Source organism: Lathyrus oleraceus, chromosome 5 (genome assembly GCF_024323335.1).
Source record: "Lathyrus oleraceus cultivar Zhongwan6 chromosome 5, CAAS_Psat_ZW6_1.0, whole genome shotgun sequence".
NCBI classification, from domain to species: Eukaryota; Viridiplantae; Streptophyta; class Magnoliopsida; order Fabales; family Fabaceae; genus Lathyrus; species Lathyrus oleraceus.
In genome coordinates, this window is record NC_066583.1 from 556,434,941 (window position 1) to 556,454,775 (window position 19,835).

Genomic DNA, 19,835 nt, shown 5'->3' on the forward strand with positions numbered 1-19,835 from the left:
GGTTGAACTAGACTATGAGATGAATTTGAGTGAAAATAATTGTATGCAAGATGAATTGGACAAAACACGTAGGCGCCAGTCGAAGTGGCACCCACATGACACACACACAGGCGCCACAAAAAGTGGCACCTTGCACACACACACACACACACAAAGGCGCCATTGCCCTTGGCGCCTCCTTTAGGAGGGCATGTAGGCGCCAGATGCATGGGTGTCTCCTTTAGGAGGGCCATGCAGGCGCCACAAGCATTGACGCCTCCTTTAAGAGCCCAATGCATGTGCGTCAATGCATCTGGCGCCTCCTCTATTTTTTTGGGGGGTGCGCCAACTCCCCCGGCGCATCCTCTCCCAAAGTTGGTTATTTTGGAATTTTTTGAAAAGATGGTTAATTTCGTATTTTTGTTGAAAAACCTGATTATTTTAAAAAAAAATTCTCCTAGACATAAAGGCTCCAAAATTTGTTTCATTTATGTGTCACTTTCCGGTATTTGTTTTTTCACTAAATCCCTTATTATTTATTTCTCTTTCTTTTTTTAATATTTTTATAATTTTATAATTTTATTAATGAAGATGATTTTATAATTTTTTTTTATAATTTCTCATAGGTAAACTATAACATACAAAGTTCAAAATGAATTTAAAAACTTGAAAATGCTCTTAGATTAGGACCACCACCTCTTTCAACACTAGTTCAAAATCTAACATTATTTTAAACAAACAACAAAGGTGGTATAGCTGTCTCAATTTTCTTCATAAGTTTCAGTCACAAAAATAAAAATAAAAACTCGTCCAACTTGATTAATCAGTTGCTATCAAAGCAACAAAAAAAAAAAAACAGCTTTCTTCGTTGTCTTGTGACAGTTAGAGATTAAAACCAATGAATTTTTCTATCAATAGCCGTAAATTTTTGAATCATAATCACTTAGTCAAAGGGAAGGAAAACAAAAAACATTAATTCTTGACAAAGATTTGCATCAAAGGGAAACTTATTAAAAACTGATTCACACAGTCAAATAAAGCAAAACAAAGATCAGGCCAGAGTTCATGTTTCCCTATCACATTCAAAGCAAAACAAAAACATTGCCACATTTTTTTTCTTCTAAATATCTAAATCATTTCTGTATGTTCTCTGAACACTTTCAAGATATTAGAAAAAGTAACAATGCCAATTAAGCTGCAATCATCATCAATAACCCACAAGTAGTTCACTCTATGAGCAATTGCTTGAATCATCACAGCAATCAAAGAGCTTTTCGGATGACACACTATAGCCTCTGCCTTCCTCACAAATCTCGTCGAGTAACTCGACGACCTTGCGTACCTTCCCGGACTATTCAAACTCCTTGTCGGACTCTCCTCATCAGACGAGGACGAGGCCGACATATCACCGGTCAGAGAAGTCAAAATTGTAAACTTCTGTAGCAGTTTCTCCAGATTCTTCTCCTTCAACCTCGCCTTCACAACGCTCACCAGACCCTCTGGCGGGCCGCCATAGTCAATGTAGGACATCAAGTCCCCTGCAGACAAAGTTGTGACAGCGGCCGCAACTGACTCGTCGCAGCAAGCTAGCGTGAAGGGCGATATCTCCCCGATGAATGTCCCATCACCGTCGACAACAGCAACAGAAGTTTGTTGTGCGAGGGACTTCGCGATGGCTTCAACGACAGAAGCTGCAGGGGAGTAGTAATCAATGGCGAGCACATCGGAGCTGATAATATCAAGATCAGCAATGGATTGTGCGGAGAGTGGAGCAAAGAGACCAATGGAACCAAGCAAGAACCTGATTACATCCTCCTGTGTTAACCAACAGAACTCAACGCCGTTGTGGCCGCTGATTGTTGATGACTTCTGATGCTGTTTTCTCCTTGAAATGCCACCTCTTCTTGTTTGCACAATTGGCACCACAAGATTTTGTGCTCCCTCAAGTATCAGATCAATTGCTTCCAATAAGCTGAAACATCAAATTAACAAGAAATATGACTAATTAACCAAAAATCCTAATCTTTACCATGTTAAAAACACACATTAAAACAGAATTTTGAAGCTTAAACAAGAAATTACACAAGAATAATTAGTTAATTAGTTCATAGACATTTTCAAGTTTCATCTCGGGAGCATTTACATTGGGACTTTTTCTTTTACGGAGCAAAACACCCAAAACCATAGGTGTGTGGGTTCTCCACTTATAGAGCAAAACACCCAAAAACAATAGGTGTGTGTGCGGATTATCTCACTTAAAGAGCAAAACATCCAAACTGATAGGTGCATGGATTCTCCCACTTATAAATCTTCGGGTCTCCACATTTTATGTAACACTTCTCCTCAAATGTGAGTCTATCCTTCAAGCGGAAGCTCATTACACCACTGTTGACACATTTCAACGGGCCACACCTCCTGCGCAGTAGAGAATTTCGATGCAAATGAATTGCTCCTTCACTCAAACCAAAGGTTTATGATATCCCTATTAGGTCAATTTGGGGTCAACACGAGAAAGAGAAAGACACCTTTACCAGAAAAACAATTATCTTTCTAAGATAAATACTTTTTAACCAATTTATAAATATTAAAGTCTCACTTTCTAACCAACATAAAACTTTCCCACACAATTCACCCTTATTTTTCTCACACTAAATCCTTAAAGAAAATGGTCATCACTAATAGATAACTCCAGATCCAAAAAAAACTCTCAATAATAACAATAATAATAATAATAACAACAATAAAATATAAGAGGAAAGAGAGAGAAAAATATTGCAATGAAGCAATAAATAAATAAAAAAATGAAAAGTACCTAGAAGAAGGTTCCAGATGCACAACAAGACCATGAACCTTATTCAAAACATTAGCAATCGAAGCCTTAAGAGCAGATTCAGGGCACAAAAGACTTTCCTCTTTGCAAAGGTAACAAATCACATCAACCATACACACCTTCCCCACACATTCAGAGTAATCACAGTTCCAAACACTGACGAAACTCTCGCCGGAGCTTCTGAGGAGTTCAATCGCCTCGGCGACAGTAGCCGATGTCGAAATCGACTTCAGCGGCGGCTTCCCGAGACAGAGTTCAGATAACTCATATGTCAGACAGGACACTTCCATGCAAAGATTGAACACGCGGTGGCGGAGAGAATGTTGAAAGGGTTGTTGAAAATTGAAAATTGAAACACTCGTTTTTGTTGTGGGTTGTAAGAATGAATGCAAAAGGAAAATAAAAGCGTGTATTTATAGAGAGGGAAATTATAACATCGGTTTTAAGACAAATAGAAAATTTAGTACAAAAATGGTTGTGGATCCTACTTTTCTTTTTTTAAATAGAAAAAATGTACACTTTTTTTATCTTTTGATGCAATTGGGCATTATTGCTTTATACCGGTAAAGATTACATTTTTGTACTCATATAAACACATTTTTAACCATAGATTTATCATTTAAAAGTTTAATGGTTTGGATGTGTTGGTGGTCTATAAAAGTTTATCATAAAAATATGTTTTTTTGACTTCTTCTTTTTTTGTATTTTTGAGATGCATTTATTTAATAATAAAATATATGTTTATATTTAAATAATAAATTGATTATTTTATTATTTTCTTTAATTTTATTTATAAAAAAATTTATAAATAAATAATATATCTGGACAATATATGAATCAGATTATTTAATAAATTTAAAAAATATTGTTTTTATAAATAAAGATAGTAATCAATTTATATTTTTAATTGTATGTGTTAAAATTTATTTCTTTTTGTTTGTAACAAATAGTTTAAATAGACTTTAAAAAATCTACTTTTATTTCTTTTTTCTACATTAATTTTTTTTTCTTTTCACTTCAAGTTTTTTTTAAAGAAAATATTTTTTTTATTTGATGATAAGTTTATTAAGAATTTGTTTAATAATAGTTGATAACTATCATTTATGTCTAATTCACATGAGTACATATAAAAAATCCTATCAAAAGTTTAATCTAAAAAATTATGATTTTATCTGTATAACTAATTCCAATAAAAAGAGAAAATCTGTAATAAAATTCATAAAAATAAAATAAAAGTTTCATAAAATAAATAAAAAATTCAACTTTAATGAAAATAATGAGGTTAAAGATGACAAAAAAATCATTTTTTTAATTTAAGTATATATTTAATTAACAAATAAATAAATGTATTTTAAAAGGTCAAATTTTGTAAGATATGTTTTATAAACCACAAAATCAAAATCAAAATCAAAGTACATTTATACTAAGTTGCCAACATTATATCTAATCCATCCAATTTTTAAATTTATAAATCAAAGTCTAAAAAGTGCTTGAGAATTGATATCCCACTACGTAGTGCACAAATCTTGTTAAGATAATTTTTTATTTTCTTACTTTATACTTTAGGTATTTTAGAATATTCAAATCTCAATATTACTAAAAGAAATTAATAAAAAATAATATAATTTTTTTTTTGATTTTACTTATTAAAAAAATTGACTTTTTATATATAATTAATATATCTAATTTATTATACAATTCATATATACGTTGATTAATATCAGAAGAAATATTACTTAAATTAATAATAAATACACAGTCAACCCATCTCTAGAATAAAAGAATATTCATCAAGATAATTATCAAATGGAAAATGCTAATGAGTGCCCCTGCAGTACTGGTTAAAAAATTAAAATGGTAAGTTAAATATTATTTAAGAGATTTAAAAGATATGTTTTTTCTAAATATATATGTATTCAATGCACTGAAAACATAAATAGTCAACTTTTTAAAAGAATATTATATGTATTCAATTAACTGAATATAATATATTTTCTTTATTTAAAATTCTTAACGAGTACCCCGAGGACACTGGTTAGCATGACCCTTATTAAATTAGTGTATTTACATTTTTATTTTTATTTTTTTGACAAAAGTATTCACTTATACTATTATATTCTTAAGCAACAACCTTTTAACTTTTCTACAAATTTAATTATTTGTACTAAATCTGAAATGGAGTAAAGATCGGTGGTAATAGTGAATTAAAGCTTCTGATACGGTGGAGACGGGATTGACCTGCAAGGTTAACACTCCAATATTTGAGTCAGTATGTGAGAAATGAGGGAATAAAAATTGAATATGAAATCGAGTACTTGAATTGGCGCACTCTCTCTATATATAATGGAGAGGAAATAACAGCTTGATATTTGTTAGACGTGAATTGCTGAGAGTCGTTAGATGTATCATGAGTTTGGATCCTCTATACTTATCTGCAAGACAGTTCTCGTTTGATGAGAAGGTTTTGAATGGATTGTAGCTCCATTAGAGTGGCCGGTCGAGGATCAATATGGTCGGCCCATAATAGTTGTCTCCCTAGCCTTTGTTTTTGCGTAACTGATAACTCATTTTGTGTGGGGTATTCTAACTCTTAACACTTGATTTTATTTTGAATTAAACAAGTTTGTTAGGTTAATTTAATTTCATTTTGATCAAGACTTTATTGGATCAACCAAGAATCAAGGGTTTATTGTGAGTCACGAGCATGGAGTCTGGGTAAGAACCGTCCTAAAGGAGTGTACTAAGAATAAAACCTGTAGATCGTGTTCTAAAAAGTTCCCAGAGTCTTAATTCCATCTATCGGATATTACAGATTAGGATGACTGACTCATCAACCCATAATATTCTCAAGAGAAACTCGTCTAAGGGTAGTATCGCATAACAACTGTTATCAAGTCTACACCTGAACAGTCTCTGCACTACATCCTAAATAGGCCAAGATAGGTTAAATGTTCTACGGTCCTCAGCTTCTCGGACCCCAAATCAGAGATAGTAATGCCTAACCACAAATAACTTGTGTGACATTCCTAACTCCAAAAGGGTATCCACTGAGTAGATGGGTCTCAAGCCAACTTGTTAAGGACTACTCCACACAAGTCGAACATGACTATATCATCCTCATATCTTAATTTCACTCAAGTTCGGGTTAGAACTTATCTCACCACTCAGAGATCACCAAGCGCAACAAGCAGATTATATCACACAAACAAATATACATACATCAAATATACAATTATATACACACAAAAAAGTAGGCTAAACCCACTAGAGACTACTCCCCATCAGAGTCGCAACTTAATTTCTGTAGCGCTAAATTCATGACCATCAAGCAATGGATAAGCTAGACGCACTATGCCAAAAATGACTTTTAACAGCGCATCTTAGACAGCGCTTATAAAAGAAAGCGCTGTCTAAGGTTTAAATTAAAATAAAACACGGAAAATGTTCCAAAAAAATAATGAAAGCGCTGTCTAAGGGGGGGTCTTAGACAGCGCTTTCTAAAAGCGCTGTCTAAGATCCCCCCTTAGACAGCGCTTTTAGAAAGCGCTTTTAAATATAGACCTTAGTCAGCGCTTTCGATAAAGCGCTGTCTAAAGTCTTTAAATTAAAAAAAAAATTAAAACCAAAAGCGCTGTCTAAGGGGGGGTTTAGAAAGCGCTTTTGGAAAGCGCTGTCTAAGGCATACCTTAGAAAGCGCTTTCCACAAAAGCGCTGTCTAAGGTCTAATTAAAATAAGCGGCAATGGCATCCTGTGAAAGAGAGTTAGATTTGCATCGTGCGGTGAAGCATAAGCGGCAATGGCATCATCGGAAGGAGAAGAGTCTCAGCAGCCACAACTCGTCCTCGCCGACAAGCTTTTCCTCCTCAAACAACCCGATGTTCAAGACATTGACAAAGTTGGATTCAAGGAGGATGTCTTCACATTCGTCAAGGATCATGGTTTCAATCTTTCCCTCTTCTTTCAACTATTTTCTATTCTATATAAACCCTAATTCCCTTTTGTGTTTTGTTTTGTACAGATATGGTCCCTTTATACGAAACCCTAGTCGCCGATTCTGTTTTGGATATGGATCGTACCCTTTTGGACTCTATGCGTGCTAAAATTGACGATGAGCTTAAGAAGCTTGACGAAAAGTGAGTCTCTCTTTTGCTTTTTTCATTACCTTGAGATTTTTGGGGTTGGGTGCTGTAAACCCCAATTGAAAATTTCGGATTTTGAATTGCAGAAAATTTTACAATAATAGGGTTACCATCTAAGTATAGCACACTGATGGCTCCTTGATGTTTATTTTTTCAATTAACTATATTATATGAGATTTACTTATCTGAATTGTACTAATGGATTTGGCAAGTGTTTTTCTGTTCATATGTTTTGCTGGTTATTGATCTTAATCATCACCACTGTTATCACTGAGGTTCTGAACTAAGTTGATTCTTTTAGCTAGTGTATGTTTGGTTTTCATCTTGGATGAGTCAAAAGCAATTCTAGAAGTGTAAAATTGATTTTGACATGGTTGTTTTCTTTGGGCTGAGTGCGTACTGAGTTAAGAATGAGATATGATTGATCAAATTATTTTATTTTCACCCTGGGAGAGCAGACACAGTAGAACTGTAATCCATGCCCTCCATATTTTAGGAAAAGATGCAATGGTGCTACCATACTGAAGATGGCGTAAAGTGAACCCCTCTTTGTAGCTTTGCTATTTGGCTGTGACTGTGATATCTGCATGTTGCTAGAGAACCTAGAAATAGAATTATCGATTGATGAATTTGACCTGTTTATGGGAGTACGACATATCTATTGCTAGAACCCGCATACTTTGTAGGACTTACTGCTCTTCATTTTCAACATAGAAAAGATAATTATTTTTTTAGTGAAAATATGGAAATTTCAACTCAGCAAGTACCATTTGAAAACCTAAAATACTGGGAGAAGGATAAATACCAAGGCTGGGTCATAGTAATTGTTTTTTTTTTTCTTTCTAATTGCAATTCCTCGAGATACAAACTGTTATTTGAAAAGTGACAAATTTAATTATCCTTGCACTTATGATAGTCCATGTGAATGTCTCATTTTAGGATTGCTGATGCCGAGGAAAACTTAGGTGAGAGTGAAGTCCGCGAGGCTCACTTGGCAAAATCCTTGTTTTTCATCCGGATTGGGGACAAGGTATGCATTGCATTTATAATTGATTGCTCATCTCCTTTATGCTGCTGGAATCAAGTCATCACTCTATCCCATGTATTAGGAGAAAGCCCTGGAACATCTCAAGATAACAGAAACCAAGACTGTTGCAGTGGGGCAGAAGATGGACTTGGTGTTTTATACGCTGCAGCTTGGTTTCTTTAACATGGATTTTGATCTAATTTCCAAAAGTATTGACAAAGCTAAAAGGTAATTATTTGAATCTCATATATCTGTAGTTATATCCTCTGCTATGTTTTTGATTTAAGCAATGGCTTTCTAACTGTTTGCAACATTATTACAGCTTGTTTGAAGAAGGTGGTGACTGGGAAAGGAAGAACCGGCTGAAAGTGTATGAAGGCCTCTACTGCATGTCCACTAGAAATTTTGAGAAGGCTGCAACATTGTTTTTGGATTCTATCTCACCGGGTTTGTGGTACTCAATTAGAGAGGAAGGGAGGCAGTTCCCACTAAGGTTGCGTTTTTTCTATTTTTTCGGTTTTCACTTGGGATGTGAATTGGTTATGTTGTCAACATGTTTCTATTATCAAGATATGATTTCTGCAACATTCTGTTTGGATTATATTGGGGATATTTTAAGTGAAACCATTTTTTTTTTGCTTTTGAGTTGTTGGATTATTTTGTGGGCGGATCACTTTGCTGTTATCAAATGGAGAGAGAGGGAGGATTAAGTACTAGCCTCTGTTTGTACCGATAAAGAGGAAAAGATGTTTGACCTGAATGGTGATGATGATGAAGTTTGTGTTGTTTAACAGATCATGATAATAGACTACAAATTAACTTATCCAAGTGGAACTGCTACTGCGGTTCTTATTAATGGATTCCATACACCTAAAGGAGATGTCATGGCCAAGTATGAACCTGTTTTGTCTTTTCTTTTGTTTTTAGTTTTAATGTTTTGGAGTTTCTCAAATTTGTTTAACTTCTTTTGCAGGAAGCAGGTTCATGGATTCGTAAAATTCTTCGCATCGAGCTTTGTCTGGGCATTCTTTCAGTGGTTCTTTACTGGTGGAGATACTTGTGGATTTGTTCAATTTCCTACTTTTGGATTGCAAGCATGGAAAAACTCGTGAGTTCTCTTTTGTTTTTTGTTCTACTACTAGTAGTACTAAAAGTTCTCAACTACATATGAAATAATTATGTAATTGTTGCTGATTAAAACGCTACAATTTTGCAGATTTTACTTCGATTTCAGTATGACTTATGTTGGAGCAGGAATGATCTGTTCTCATCTTGTTAATTTATCATTACTTCTTGGTGCTGTGGTTTCATGGGGCATCATGTGGCCGTTAATCAGAGGACTAAAAGGAGAATGGTTCCCTGCAAATATAAAAGAAAGTAGCATGAAGAGTCTCAATGGTTATAAGGTTTAAGTTTAGCTAGAATTAATTAAAGGACCTTAATAAAAAGATATAAAATTATTTCTTTTTACACCTTAGCTGATTTTTATCCCTTGCTTCAGGTTTTCATTTCCATTGCCTTGATTCTTGGTGATGGGTTTTACAATTTTGTCAAAGTTCTCTATTTCACTGCCACAAATATCCACGCCAACATGAAAAAGAAGAATCTTAATAATACATGTAAGTAAGTGATAGCTTATAATTTTTCCAGTCCTTGAGGGTTTCGTTCATACTCTCAACATACTCTCCTCATTTGCAGTTTCCGGTAACCAGAAACAGTTGCCTCTTGATGATCTAAGACGCAACGAAATGTTTGCGAGAGAAAATATTCCAATATGGTTGGCATGTACAGGGTACATATTTTTCTCCGTCATCTCTATTGTTGTAATCCTGTTGATGTTCCCTCAGGTGAAGTGGTATTTTGTCCTGTTTGCATATATTTTTGCGCCTTCTCTTGGCTTCTGCAATGCTTACGATGCTGGATTAACCGATATGAACATGGCTTATAACTATGGAAAAGTAGCTCTCTTTGTACTTGCAGCCTTGGCTGGAAAAAGTGACGGTGTAGTTGCTGGACTTGTAGGGTGTGGTTTGATTAAATCAATTGTTTCGATTTCATCTGATTTGATGCACGATTTCATCGGATTCTTAGATTCCCACCGATGTATGTATTTCTAACTTATGAGTTATTTTTATATTTACACATATCTCATATAATTAAATAGTTGGAATTAATTCAAAATATGTTATATTATTATGTAGTACTTTGAGGAATTCAAGTGTGCATTTTATACAAAGGATCAAGTGGACGAAATCAAAGAGGAGTGGTGTCAATTCATGATAGAGCTCAATGTTTGTTCATAAATTTGTGTAATTAATGTGTACATTTGTAGTATATGTAATGACTTGTAAATGTGTACATAATTTGTATATATTTTGATACATTTAAGGCAAAATTGGTTTGAATTGGTATATATATATATTTGTTAGCCAAAAATTGGTAGAAAAAAGGCCAAAATGGCATATATAAAATGTGATAATTGTCTGTCAAAATCTGGTTTAAAACAGGTAGAAATTCTGGTTTATAAACCTGGAAAAAATGTGGTTTAAAACAAAAGCTTCAAAAATTTTCGTATACCTTAGACAGCGCTTTTGTAAAAAGCGCTGTCTAAGGGGGGGATTAGAAAGCGCTTTAGGCAAAAGCGCTGTCTAAGGGGGGGGGGGGGGGGGGGGGGCTTAGACAGCGCTTTTTGAAAAGCGCTGTCTAAGGTATACCTAAAAAAATTAAAATAGGAGGGTCTTAGAAAGCGCTTTTGGCCAAAGCGCTGTCTAAGGGGGGGGGGGGCTTAGACAGCGCTTTTAAGATTTAAAAAAGCGCTGTCTAAACCTTTAGCAGCGGAGGTTTAGACAGCGCTTTAAAGTGCTGTCTAAGGCTAAAAAAAGCGCTGTCTAAGGTCTTGTTTGTTGTAGTGACGTCAATAAAACCAGAGTCACCCTCGCGCTTTTATTGTTTCCAAGGGAAAAGGGAAAAGTATGAACAAAACCCAAAATATAAGAAGTTTTCAAATCAAAACTAATAAAATGCCAGAGATTACAGGTAAGGGGGTTGGTTATACAAAGGGAAGGTGTTAGCACCCAAAGTGTCTTAGGTACTCCTAGGGAGCCCTTTTTTGTGTGCATATGTGTTTTTATACAAAATCATGTTTGCAATAAAATAGAATGGAGGGATGAGAAAAGAATTCATTAATTATATTTTTGTGTTTGACAAGACCTTCGGACTTGTGCCTACGTACCAACATAAAAATGAGGGATCAAAACCTCGTAGTTCGTGGTAACAATTTCAAAATGAGTGCATTACTTTTAACAAAATTTTAAGTTTAACACAGGCACAAAGGCCTAAAAAAGATGGTTTGAATGAGTGTTAGTTCTTTTTGGCTTTTGAAATTTTAAGTCAAGTATAGTTAAGTTTATTTACAAGTTTGATTAAGAAAAGAGTTTAAAAATGCAATGGCATAAGGCCAAAGTTTCTAATTTGCAAAATGGTCTAAGTTTAGAAAACAAACACAAGCAAAGAAGATTTTAAAAGGAGGGAGAGATTTTAAATTAAAGAAGTGGGGAGGAGATGAAGAGACTAATCCTAAGCACAAATTTAAAAGTTAAGAGTTGAAAAGATCTGACCAATGGGCTGCAATCCAATAGACAAGAATGTCATATAGAAACCCCAAATTTCCCTTGGACTTTAGAATCAAGCAAAATCAATACACAAATATCAAGATGAAGAGCAAAGCATCAAATAAAGATAGCCACATCCAAGCTTAGCAACTCCATGATCTTCTTCAAAATTCCCCATGTATCAGATGACTTCAAAGATGGCATAAGACACAGGTTCAAAATAACAGCTTCACAATGATCATGTTGCAGATAAACTCAAATGGATCTTCAATATTGTATCAGATGAATGTTCACTTCACAAGCACTTGGTTTCATGAAAGTTGGCATTGGCCAAGTCCTTTGCATAAGGAGTGTTGCCTAAATTCTAAGTCCAATAGTCTCAGATCAAACCAACAGTCCACACAAGATGTTTTTTAGGGTTTTTGTTCTTACTATGTACATTAAGGTCAAAAGACCAAACAAACAAACAAGTATATACAAACACAATGTATCACAAAATATGGCCCAAGTGGGCAAAGGGAAAATAGCATTAAAGTAAACAAATTGAATAGTATGAATAATGGCAAATGAATTAAAAGCTTAAGAATTAAAGTGCATAAAAGTAAACGACTTGAAATTAAATGTTAGTTGTTAGTTACTTAGAGGTTGGTATTGCTTTTGCTTTGTTTTGTTTAAGTCATTCTTTGGAGAACACTCAACCCGCTTATCACAAGCATGGATCCTTGAACCAAGACATCTTCCAAAGGAAGGAAAAAAGGCCAAGTTTCCATACAATACCATGAAAGAGGGGAGACTTACAATCTCACTAACTAGAACACTATGCCTTTTGTGTCACAAATTTAGCGCTATGTTAAGCAATCATAATTGGACTTATGTAGAAGTCACAGCTATTTGAGGTCAGGCAATATAATTTTGGAGTTAATGCATGTTAGAGACTCAGTATAATGGACTATGCTCATGAAACATACCACACACAAAAAGAATATGCAAAGTGGGGGCCTAATCTCATCCATACTTATGTTGATTTTGCAATCAACTAGCCTTAGGATATAGAGATATCATAGGTCCATGACATGAATGAATGAAGAAGGGGAATGACATGAAGAGGGAGGGGGAATGGATTCAACACAAATTGGTCAAAGGAGGACTTTTACCAAATTAAGATCATTCCATCAATCCTCTAAATCCAATGATCTTAACCTAACAAAGTCAAATCAACCTTGACCAAGGCCCAATCACACAAGTCAAATTCACAAAGTCAATTAAAATGGCTCTAGACAATTTATTTGGCATTTAAATAATTAAAAATAATAAAAATATGCATTAAATTAAATTATGGTTGATCACTTTCCTAAAACCTCATTAAAACACCAAAGAAATGGCCATGAGATTTATCATAGGTCAAATAAGGTCAAAGGACCTTGGAGAAAAAATTTCATAATTTTTGGAAACTTAAAAGTATTTTTAAACAATTAAAAATATTCACAAAATCAATTAAATCATGAAAAGTATTAATAATGATCCAAAAAATAATTTTAATTCAGAAAATGAAAGAGGATTTTATTTAAATTTTTTTGGTGAAACTCTCATATTTTTGGGATCAATATTAAAATTAATATTAATTAATGAAAATAACACAATTAAAATGAAAATCAATTAATTAGAAAAAAACGTGGACCACTTGATCTCCCTCATTAATTGAGGTGGCAGATCAAGTGGATCAAAATGCGCGTTCAACCAAGTACACGAGTCAGGGTGCCACACAAATGGTATTTAAAACTAACGCTCGTGATTAAAACAAAATGGAATGATCACGTGGCTCTGGACAATCCAGCTTATCACCGGAGCAAAACACCAGTCATCTTCTCAGGTGACCTTGGCCGGATTGGTCCACTCATCACTATCACAAAAATTAAAAAGAAGGACATGATCTTAAAGTAAAAATGGCACTGATCACGAATCTGACCTCAATTCATCCTAACTCCAAGTATATTGAGAGATATATGGAGTTGAGATTTGAGGTACATGAACTGAGTTGCTTCGATTTAACCTCAAAGCAACTCAATCTTCTTGCCTATATTGGTAGGACTTCATACAACCACAGATCCAAGAGAATTGAAGAGAAGAAAAAAATCTGGAAAATACCTTCAATGTTGTGCAGAACTCGATTGCTCTTGCTTTGATTCTTGCTTGATCTCACTCCGGAAGCTTGCAGAAGTGGTCTAGAATTGAACAAAAGCTTTGGATCCCTGGAGTTTTGAATCTCAAAATAGTGAGATTCAAACTCAATTTTCAAAGAAAATTCTCAGGTTTCTCCTTTCAAATGCGAGGGTTTGAGGTATTGGAGCAAAACTGGCGCGTAAGGGTCCTTAATTTTGATGCTAGAGGTCTCTATTTATAGTCGCAGCTTGTGATATTTGCACCTTCAAATTCAACTTCCAAATTTGGCAATGGATGATGCATGCTTGCATGGGCATGTACAGGCCCATGAAGTCACTCAATTAGGTCCATAATTAAGTGTGAATGAGTCTGAAAGTGAATTGGAATGCAAGGCAAATGTGTACAGCTGTTTGAAGTTTGATCTTTGCCAAATGATGATGCCATGTCCAAGCCATGCGCAGACCACTCAAACATTGTCCAAAATGGATGAAATTTGACTCTTTAGAAAGGTTAGATCAAGAGGAACAACTCTTATGTTGAACATTTTTCCACTTGAAGCATGTAACATGATGAATTTTGAAGTGGAAGTTTGGAAATTTTAATATATCAAAAAGTTTTCTAAGTGTCAAGCCATATGTTCACTTATTCCACCTTGGATTACTTTTTATGTGAGCTTCAAATGAGAAAAGTGTCTTCATCAAAGTTGTAGCTCTTTCAAAATACTTAAAAAAGGTTACCAATTTGAACTTATTTGGATTTTATATGAATGAGTTATGCATTTTTGAAGTTGAGGAAAATCACTTGTTCAATGGCATTGGTCCAAAATGACCTATAATGTATCCTCATATCACATGCTCATAAAAGTTGAATTAGCTCTCACTCCAAACATAAAAGTTGAATTAGACACATTTAATTTGATTGTGAAACTTGTAAATCTTTCATCTCATAAAAATTGAGCAAGTTATGACTTTGGGAAGTTGACCTCTAAATTAGGGTTTATACAAAATGACCCATAATCTTTCACCATAAAAAATGACTTTCCAAGAAAAACTAGTTATAGACCTTGTAAAGACAAAGAGTCAGATAACATACGATCGCAAGTTTCGATGATGACAAAAGACCATCATGCACGTCTACAAACAAATGCAACACATTACCCATCATATCCTTTTCTACGTTTGTCTAAACCTATTATAATGATTAAAAACATATGTGGACAAAGTGTGATCATGACGAAATGCATGAAAATCACAAAACACAGTTTTATGCAGATTTGAAGGCCTTGAGTCGACCATAGGGGTCAGCTCAAAGCTCACGGGTCAGCGCAAAGCTCAGCTAAACTGAAGATTGGTCAGCGCATGCTTCTTTGCGTCGACCATAAGGGTCGGCGCATAACTCACGGGTTAGCGCAAAAATCCCTTGAGTCGACCAGAGGTCAGCGCATAGCATAATGATGCTATCCTGGGTCAGCGCATGGAACCATGGGTCGACCATAGGGGTCGGCGCATCACTCACGGCTCAGCGCACGCCGATCTATGGTCGACCGCTCGTGCGTAAACTCAGTTTTCTGAGTTATTTCCACTGTTTGAAATTCTGTTAATTTTGATTGGTTTGTCAGTTACTATATATAGAAGTCAAAACAATTTTATTAACCAACATTTGCTAATTTGAGTTCAAGTGTTCAAGGAAACAAGAAAGAGTGAAAAAGGTGTCCAAGACTCAGCATCTTCATCTTCAACATTTCACAACACATCATCTGCACACAATTACTTTTGATGTGGTTCGTGATCGATTAAAGGTGATAAGGTTCGAAGTTGTGATCGAAGAATCAAGTTCGAGTTGAAGCTTGTGGCAGGTTCTTTCTTGAATAAAACCGTTAGGGTTTTGTCCTCCAATACGGGTTTGTGTTTGGGGGTTTTTGGATGAATCGCTTCATCAATATTCAGTCGAGCGAAGGTGATTGAGAAGAGGAAGTCTTCATCAGTCTAGTAGCGGATTCGGTGACATTGTAGTGAAGGATTCGGGTTTGATTCTTTGTGTTTGAGATCAGCCGAGCCGAGGGATTGAAGAACGGAAGATTCTTCAACAAAGGGGCTGGAATCGGAGGTCTAGCAACAACGATCGAAGGTCTTGATTCATCTTGAATCAAGGAGCAAGGATAGGAAGCATCATTCAGCACATTGGAAGTTCTGTTGTTTACATGCTTTGCAATCCTTGTATAAACGATTAAATTTCACAGGTGATATCTAATTAATCATCTCAATTCTAATTTTAGAATTGAGGGCAGACGTACCCCGAAGCGAGGACGGTGGGGGAACTGCCTCATCAAATCTCTGTCTTCTTTAATTTTCTGCATAAGTGCTTTTCAGCTTAAAAATTAAGTGATTTTAGTTTAAGCAATTTTACCAAACGTTGATATAAGTTGAGTAAGAAATTAAAACTGCTGTTTGAATACAAAGTACAATAGTATATTGTACTAGATAAATTTGAATTACTTACTCAACTCAAATATCTCTTGGAGTGTATGCACACCAAGTGTTTGTGAATTTGCATAAGCCAAAGTTGTCTTAAGTTTGCACTCAGTTTAATTTGGTATTTTGGATCATTGGAACTAGGCTTGCTAGTTAGTGAAATATATCAATTGAGTGTGCAAATAGTGTAGTGATTAGTATTTCATTTTATCTCTAATCCATTAGCTTAACGCATATCCGGTTTTCCAATAACGGTTCGTTTTAGACTAAAATTTTCCTCGGCCGCTTCCGCATTCAAAACAAATTTTCAAAACCAATTTTCTTTCAAATTGGTAGCGCCGACTCAAGTTTTTAATTGAGATCTATTCAACCCCCCCTTCTAGATCCGTGCCATAGTCTAACAAGTGGTATCAGGAGCTCCGGTTCACTCCGTGCTTCAAAATATAACTTTGATAGAAAATGGCTAACGAACCTAAAGGGGCTTATAATAGAGCTCCCGTTTTCAATGGTGAAAATTATAGTTATTGGAAAGACTGTATGCGGGTGCACATAAATTCCATAGATAGAAAAATATGGAATGTTATTCTCAATGGTCCAATTCAAATAACCATGACCAATGAGAACAACGAAGTGGTGCCTAAGCCCGAAGCACAATGGACCGATGATGATGAAAAGAAATACAATTATGATTGGAAAGCCAAAAATATCCTAATCTCCTCATTAGGCGTAGATGAATACTATCGTGTATCCCATTGTCCTACTGCTAAGGCTATGTGGGATTCACTACAAATTGCCCATGAGGGGACGAATGATGTTAAATTTGCTAGAATCAATACACTAACACAAGAGTTTGATCTCTTCTTCATGGAGCAAGGGGAAACCATTGCTGACATGCAAAAGAGATTCACTCATCTCATCAATCGATTACATTCACTTGGTAGGCCTGTTTCCAATGATATTGCTACTAATAAGATCTTAAGATGTCTTAACAGGGAATGGCAGCCGAAAGTGACCGCCATCAAAGAGGCAAATGATCTTACCATATTGGACTTGACAACATTGTTCGGTAAACTACAAGAGCACGAACAAGTTCTCTTAAGCCTGGAACAACACGAAAAGAAAGATAAGAAAGACAAAGCAAAGGTGAGTGAAAAGAAATCAATAGCTCTAAAGACTTCCTCCTCAAAGTCTCAAGCAAAAGAGCAAAGTGATTATTCATCGAGTGACGAAGAAGAAGAGGACAAGAGTGAAGATATGGGGCTGTTCGTCAAACGCTACAACCGTTACGTGAGAAAGAACGGCATCCAACATTCCGAGAAGAACTTGGTAAACTTCCGGAAGCAATCTAGGTTCTCTAAAAATGATGACTCAAAAGGAAAAACAACTAGAGGGTCGTGCTATAAGTGTGGAAAGCCGGGTCACTACAAACCGGACTGTCCGATGAACAAAAAGACAAAAGAAAAGGATTCATACAAATCACACAAGAAACCATCAAAGCCAAGGAGAGCATACATAGCTTGGGAAAGCGATAGCGACTCCTCCGATGATGAAAGTTCTAGTGATGAAGATGAAAATGCAAATCTATGTCTTTCTGCTCATCAAAAGAACAAAAAGAAACAGGTACGACATGCTAAATATGAAAAATCCTCTAGTATGTCTCATCATGAATTGCAAACTGCTTTTGATACTTTACACTATGAAGCGAAAGAGGCCTTTAAAAGGCTTGCCTCAAATAAGAATTTTTTTTCTCATTTGGAACATAAAATTCAAGAATCCGAACGGAAACTTGAGGCACTTAAAGCTTCTATAGTGGAAAGCACAAAAACAAGTTATGAGGACCTTAAAAGTAGAATGATGAACTTTGGGTGTGATACTTGTTACATTTGGCAAGGTGAAGTAAGAAACCTAAAAGCCAAACTTGACAAGGCTCTTGAGCCCAAGATTACTTTTGCTATCGACAAATCAAATTTTCGAAAAAGTATGGTTAATCCATATCAAAAATATAAATATGTTATAAAAGATGAAGATAGCAAAAGCAATCCAAATGTAACTTTCTCTTGTCTCTATTGTTGCAAGAAAGGCCATTCCATTGCTAAATGTAGATTTAGGAGGTTTTTAGTTCCTAAAGGCATTTATCAATGGATGCCCAAATGCAACCATTTCGTTCCTCACCACTCAGGACCCAATAAGCAATTGGGTACCTTCTCTTGTTAATTATCTTGTCACAGGTACAATGCCTCGAGACTACCGAGAGAAGATGGGTTCTCGACAGTGGATGCTCAAGGCACATGTCAGGTAACATATCTCTCTTCATTGACTTTGTGGCTAAGAAGAAGGGATATGTAACTTATGGTGACAACAACCGTGGAGCAATACTTGGTAAAGGTAGTGTAGGTAATCCCTCCCCTACTACTATTTCTGATGTTTTGCTTGTCGAAGGTCTTAAACACAATCTACTTAGCATCAGTCAATTATGTGACAAAGGATACAATGTATCGTTTTCAAAAGATTGTTGCAAAATTGTACATAATGATGATAAGAAGAGTATGTTTAATGGTCTTCGTGTGAACAATGTCTATATGCTTGACTTAAATGAAGTATCGTTAACAAGTGACAAATGCCTTGTAACAATGAGTAAAGATTCATGGTTATGGCATAGACGTTTAGCACATGTTAACTTTGACTTACTTAACAAAGTAGTCTCAAAAGATCTAGTCCTAGGTCTCCCCAAAATTAAGTTCACCAAGGATCACCTTTGTGATGCTTGTCAAAAGGGGAAGCAAACGAGGATCTCTTTTAAATCCAAAAATATCGTTTCAACAACGAGACCTCTCGAGCTTCTCCATATGGATTTATTTGGGCCATCTAGGATTAAAAGTCTAGGAGGAAACTATTACGGTTTCGTAATAGTGGACGACTTTTCTCGATTTTGTTGGACTATTTTCTTAGTAAGTAAGAGTGACACATTCGCCGCCTTTGAACGATTTGCTAAGCTTTCCCAAAATAAACTAAATACAAACATTGTTGCAATTAGAAGTGATCATGGAGGTGAGTTTGAAAATCACTTATTTGAAGAATATTGCGGTAACCATGGTATTGATCATAACTTCTCCGCTCCACGCACTCCTCAACAAAATGGGGTTGTGGAGCGTAAAAATCGAATTTTGGAAGAATTGGGAAGAACAATGATCAATGAAAGTGGCTTACCGAAATATTTTTGGGCTGACGCCATTAGTACGGCTTGTTACGTTCTGAATAGGGTGCTCATTCGCCCCATTCTAAACAAAACACCGTATGAACTTTTAAAAGGGCGAAAGCCAAATGTTTCTCACTTACATGTCTTTGGTTGCAAATGTTTTGTATTGAACAATGGAAAGGAAAACTTAGGGAAGTTCGATTCCAAGGCCGACGAAGGTATCTTCCTCGGATACTCTCAATCTAGCAAAGCATATAGAATATACAACAAACGATTACTTACTGTAGAAGAGTCTGTACATGTCACTTTTGATGAATCCAATCCGAGAAACGTCGGAAAGGGTAGTGTTTTTCATGGTGCAGGTATATCTACCGAAGACATACTCAAAGGTGGCGAGCCGGGGATTGATCAACCCGACATA

At 35.5% G+C, this 19,835-nt stretch overlaps 3 protein-coding genes across 4 annotated transcripts in view; 2 read left to right on the forward strand and 1 right to left on the reverse strand.

The window, feature by feature from the left end:
• Positions 1-968: 968 nt before the first annotated feature.
• Positions 969-3,258, reverse strand: LOC127086370 (CBS domain-containing protein CBSX5). Of its 2 annotated transcripts, none has more exons than XM_051027123.1 (2): positions 2,792-3,258; positions 969-1,951 (listed from the first exon to the last, which is right to left on the reverse strand). In XM_051027123.1, the coding sequence occupies exons 1-2, from the start codon at positions 3,097-3,099 to the stop codon at positions 1,108-1,110; spliced, it is 1,152 nt and encodes a 383-aa protein (XP_050883080.1). In that variant the 5' UTR covers positions 3,100-3,258; the 3' UTR covers positions 969-1,107. The 2 variants fall into 2 exon arrangements, with proteins under 2 accessions (XP_050883080.1, XP_050883081.1); XM_051027124.1 differs by lacking the exon at positions 2,792-3,258 and adding an exon at positions 2,123-2,752.
• Positions 3,259-6,551: 3,293 nt separating this feature from the next.
• Positions 6,552-8,686, forward strand: LOC127082031 (26S proteasome non-ATPase regulatory subunit 6 homolog). The gene is made up of 5 exons (XM_051022255.1): positions 6,552-6,748; positions 6,829-6,943; positions 7,889-7,979; positions 8,059-8,204; positions 8,299-8,686. Exons 1-5 carry the CDS (start codon positions 6,607-6,609, stop codon positions 8,684-8,686), a joined length of 882 nt encoding a protein of 293 aa, XP_050878212.1. The 5' UTR covers positions 6,552-6,606.
• Positions 8,687-8,752: 66 nt separating this feature from the next.
• The window catches only part of LOC127082032 (metal-nicotianamine transporter YSL3), a 35,893-nt gene continuing 24,810 nt past the window's right edge, over positions 8,753-19,835 (forward strand). Inside the window, exons 1-5 of the mRNA XM_051022256.1 lie at positions 8,753-8,868; positions 8,950-9,084; positions 9,193-9,382; positions 9,478-9,595; positions 9,675-10,079. Coding sequence (XP_050878213.1) covers positions 8,774-8,868; positions 8,950-9,084; positions 9,193-9,382; positions 9,478-9,595; positions 9,675-10,079 — 943 coding nt within the window. The 5' untranslated portion in view covers positions 8,753-8,773. The remainder of the gene's footprint in view (positions 8,869-8,949; positions 9,085-9,192; positions 9,383-9,477; positions 9,596-9,674; positions 10,080-19,835) is intronic.

Coding starts and splice junctions, on each gene's coding strand:
- LOC127082031 (XM_051022255.1), top strand. CDS start 6,607: ATGGCATCATCGGAAGGAGAAGAGTCTCAGCAGCCACAACTCGTCCTC. Junction 6,749..6,828: donor CACATTCGTCAAGGATCATG/GTTTCAATCTTT, acceptor TGTTTTGTACAG/ATATGGTCCCTTTATACGAA. Junction 6,944..7,888: donor CTTAAGAAGCTTGACGAAAA/GTGAGTCTCTCT, acceptor GTCTCATTTTAG/GATTGCTGATGCCGAGGAAA.
- LOC127086370 (XM_051027123.1), bottom strand. CDS start 3,099: ATGGAAGTGTCCTGTCTGACATATGAGTTATCTGAACTCTGTCTCGGG. Junction 1,952..2,791: donor CATCTGGAACCTTCTTCTAG/GTACTTTTCATT, acceptor TTGATGTTTCAG/CTTATTGGAAGCAATTGATC.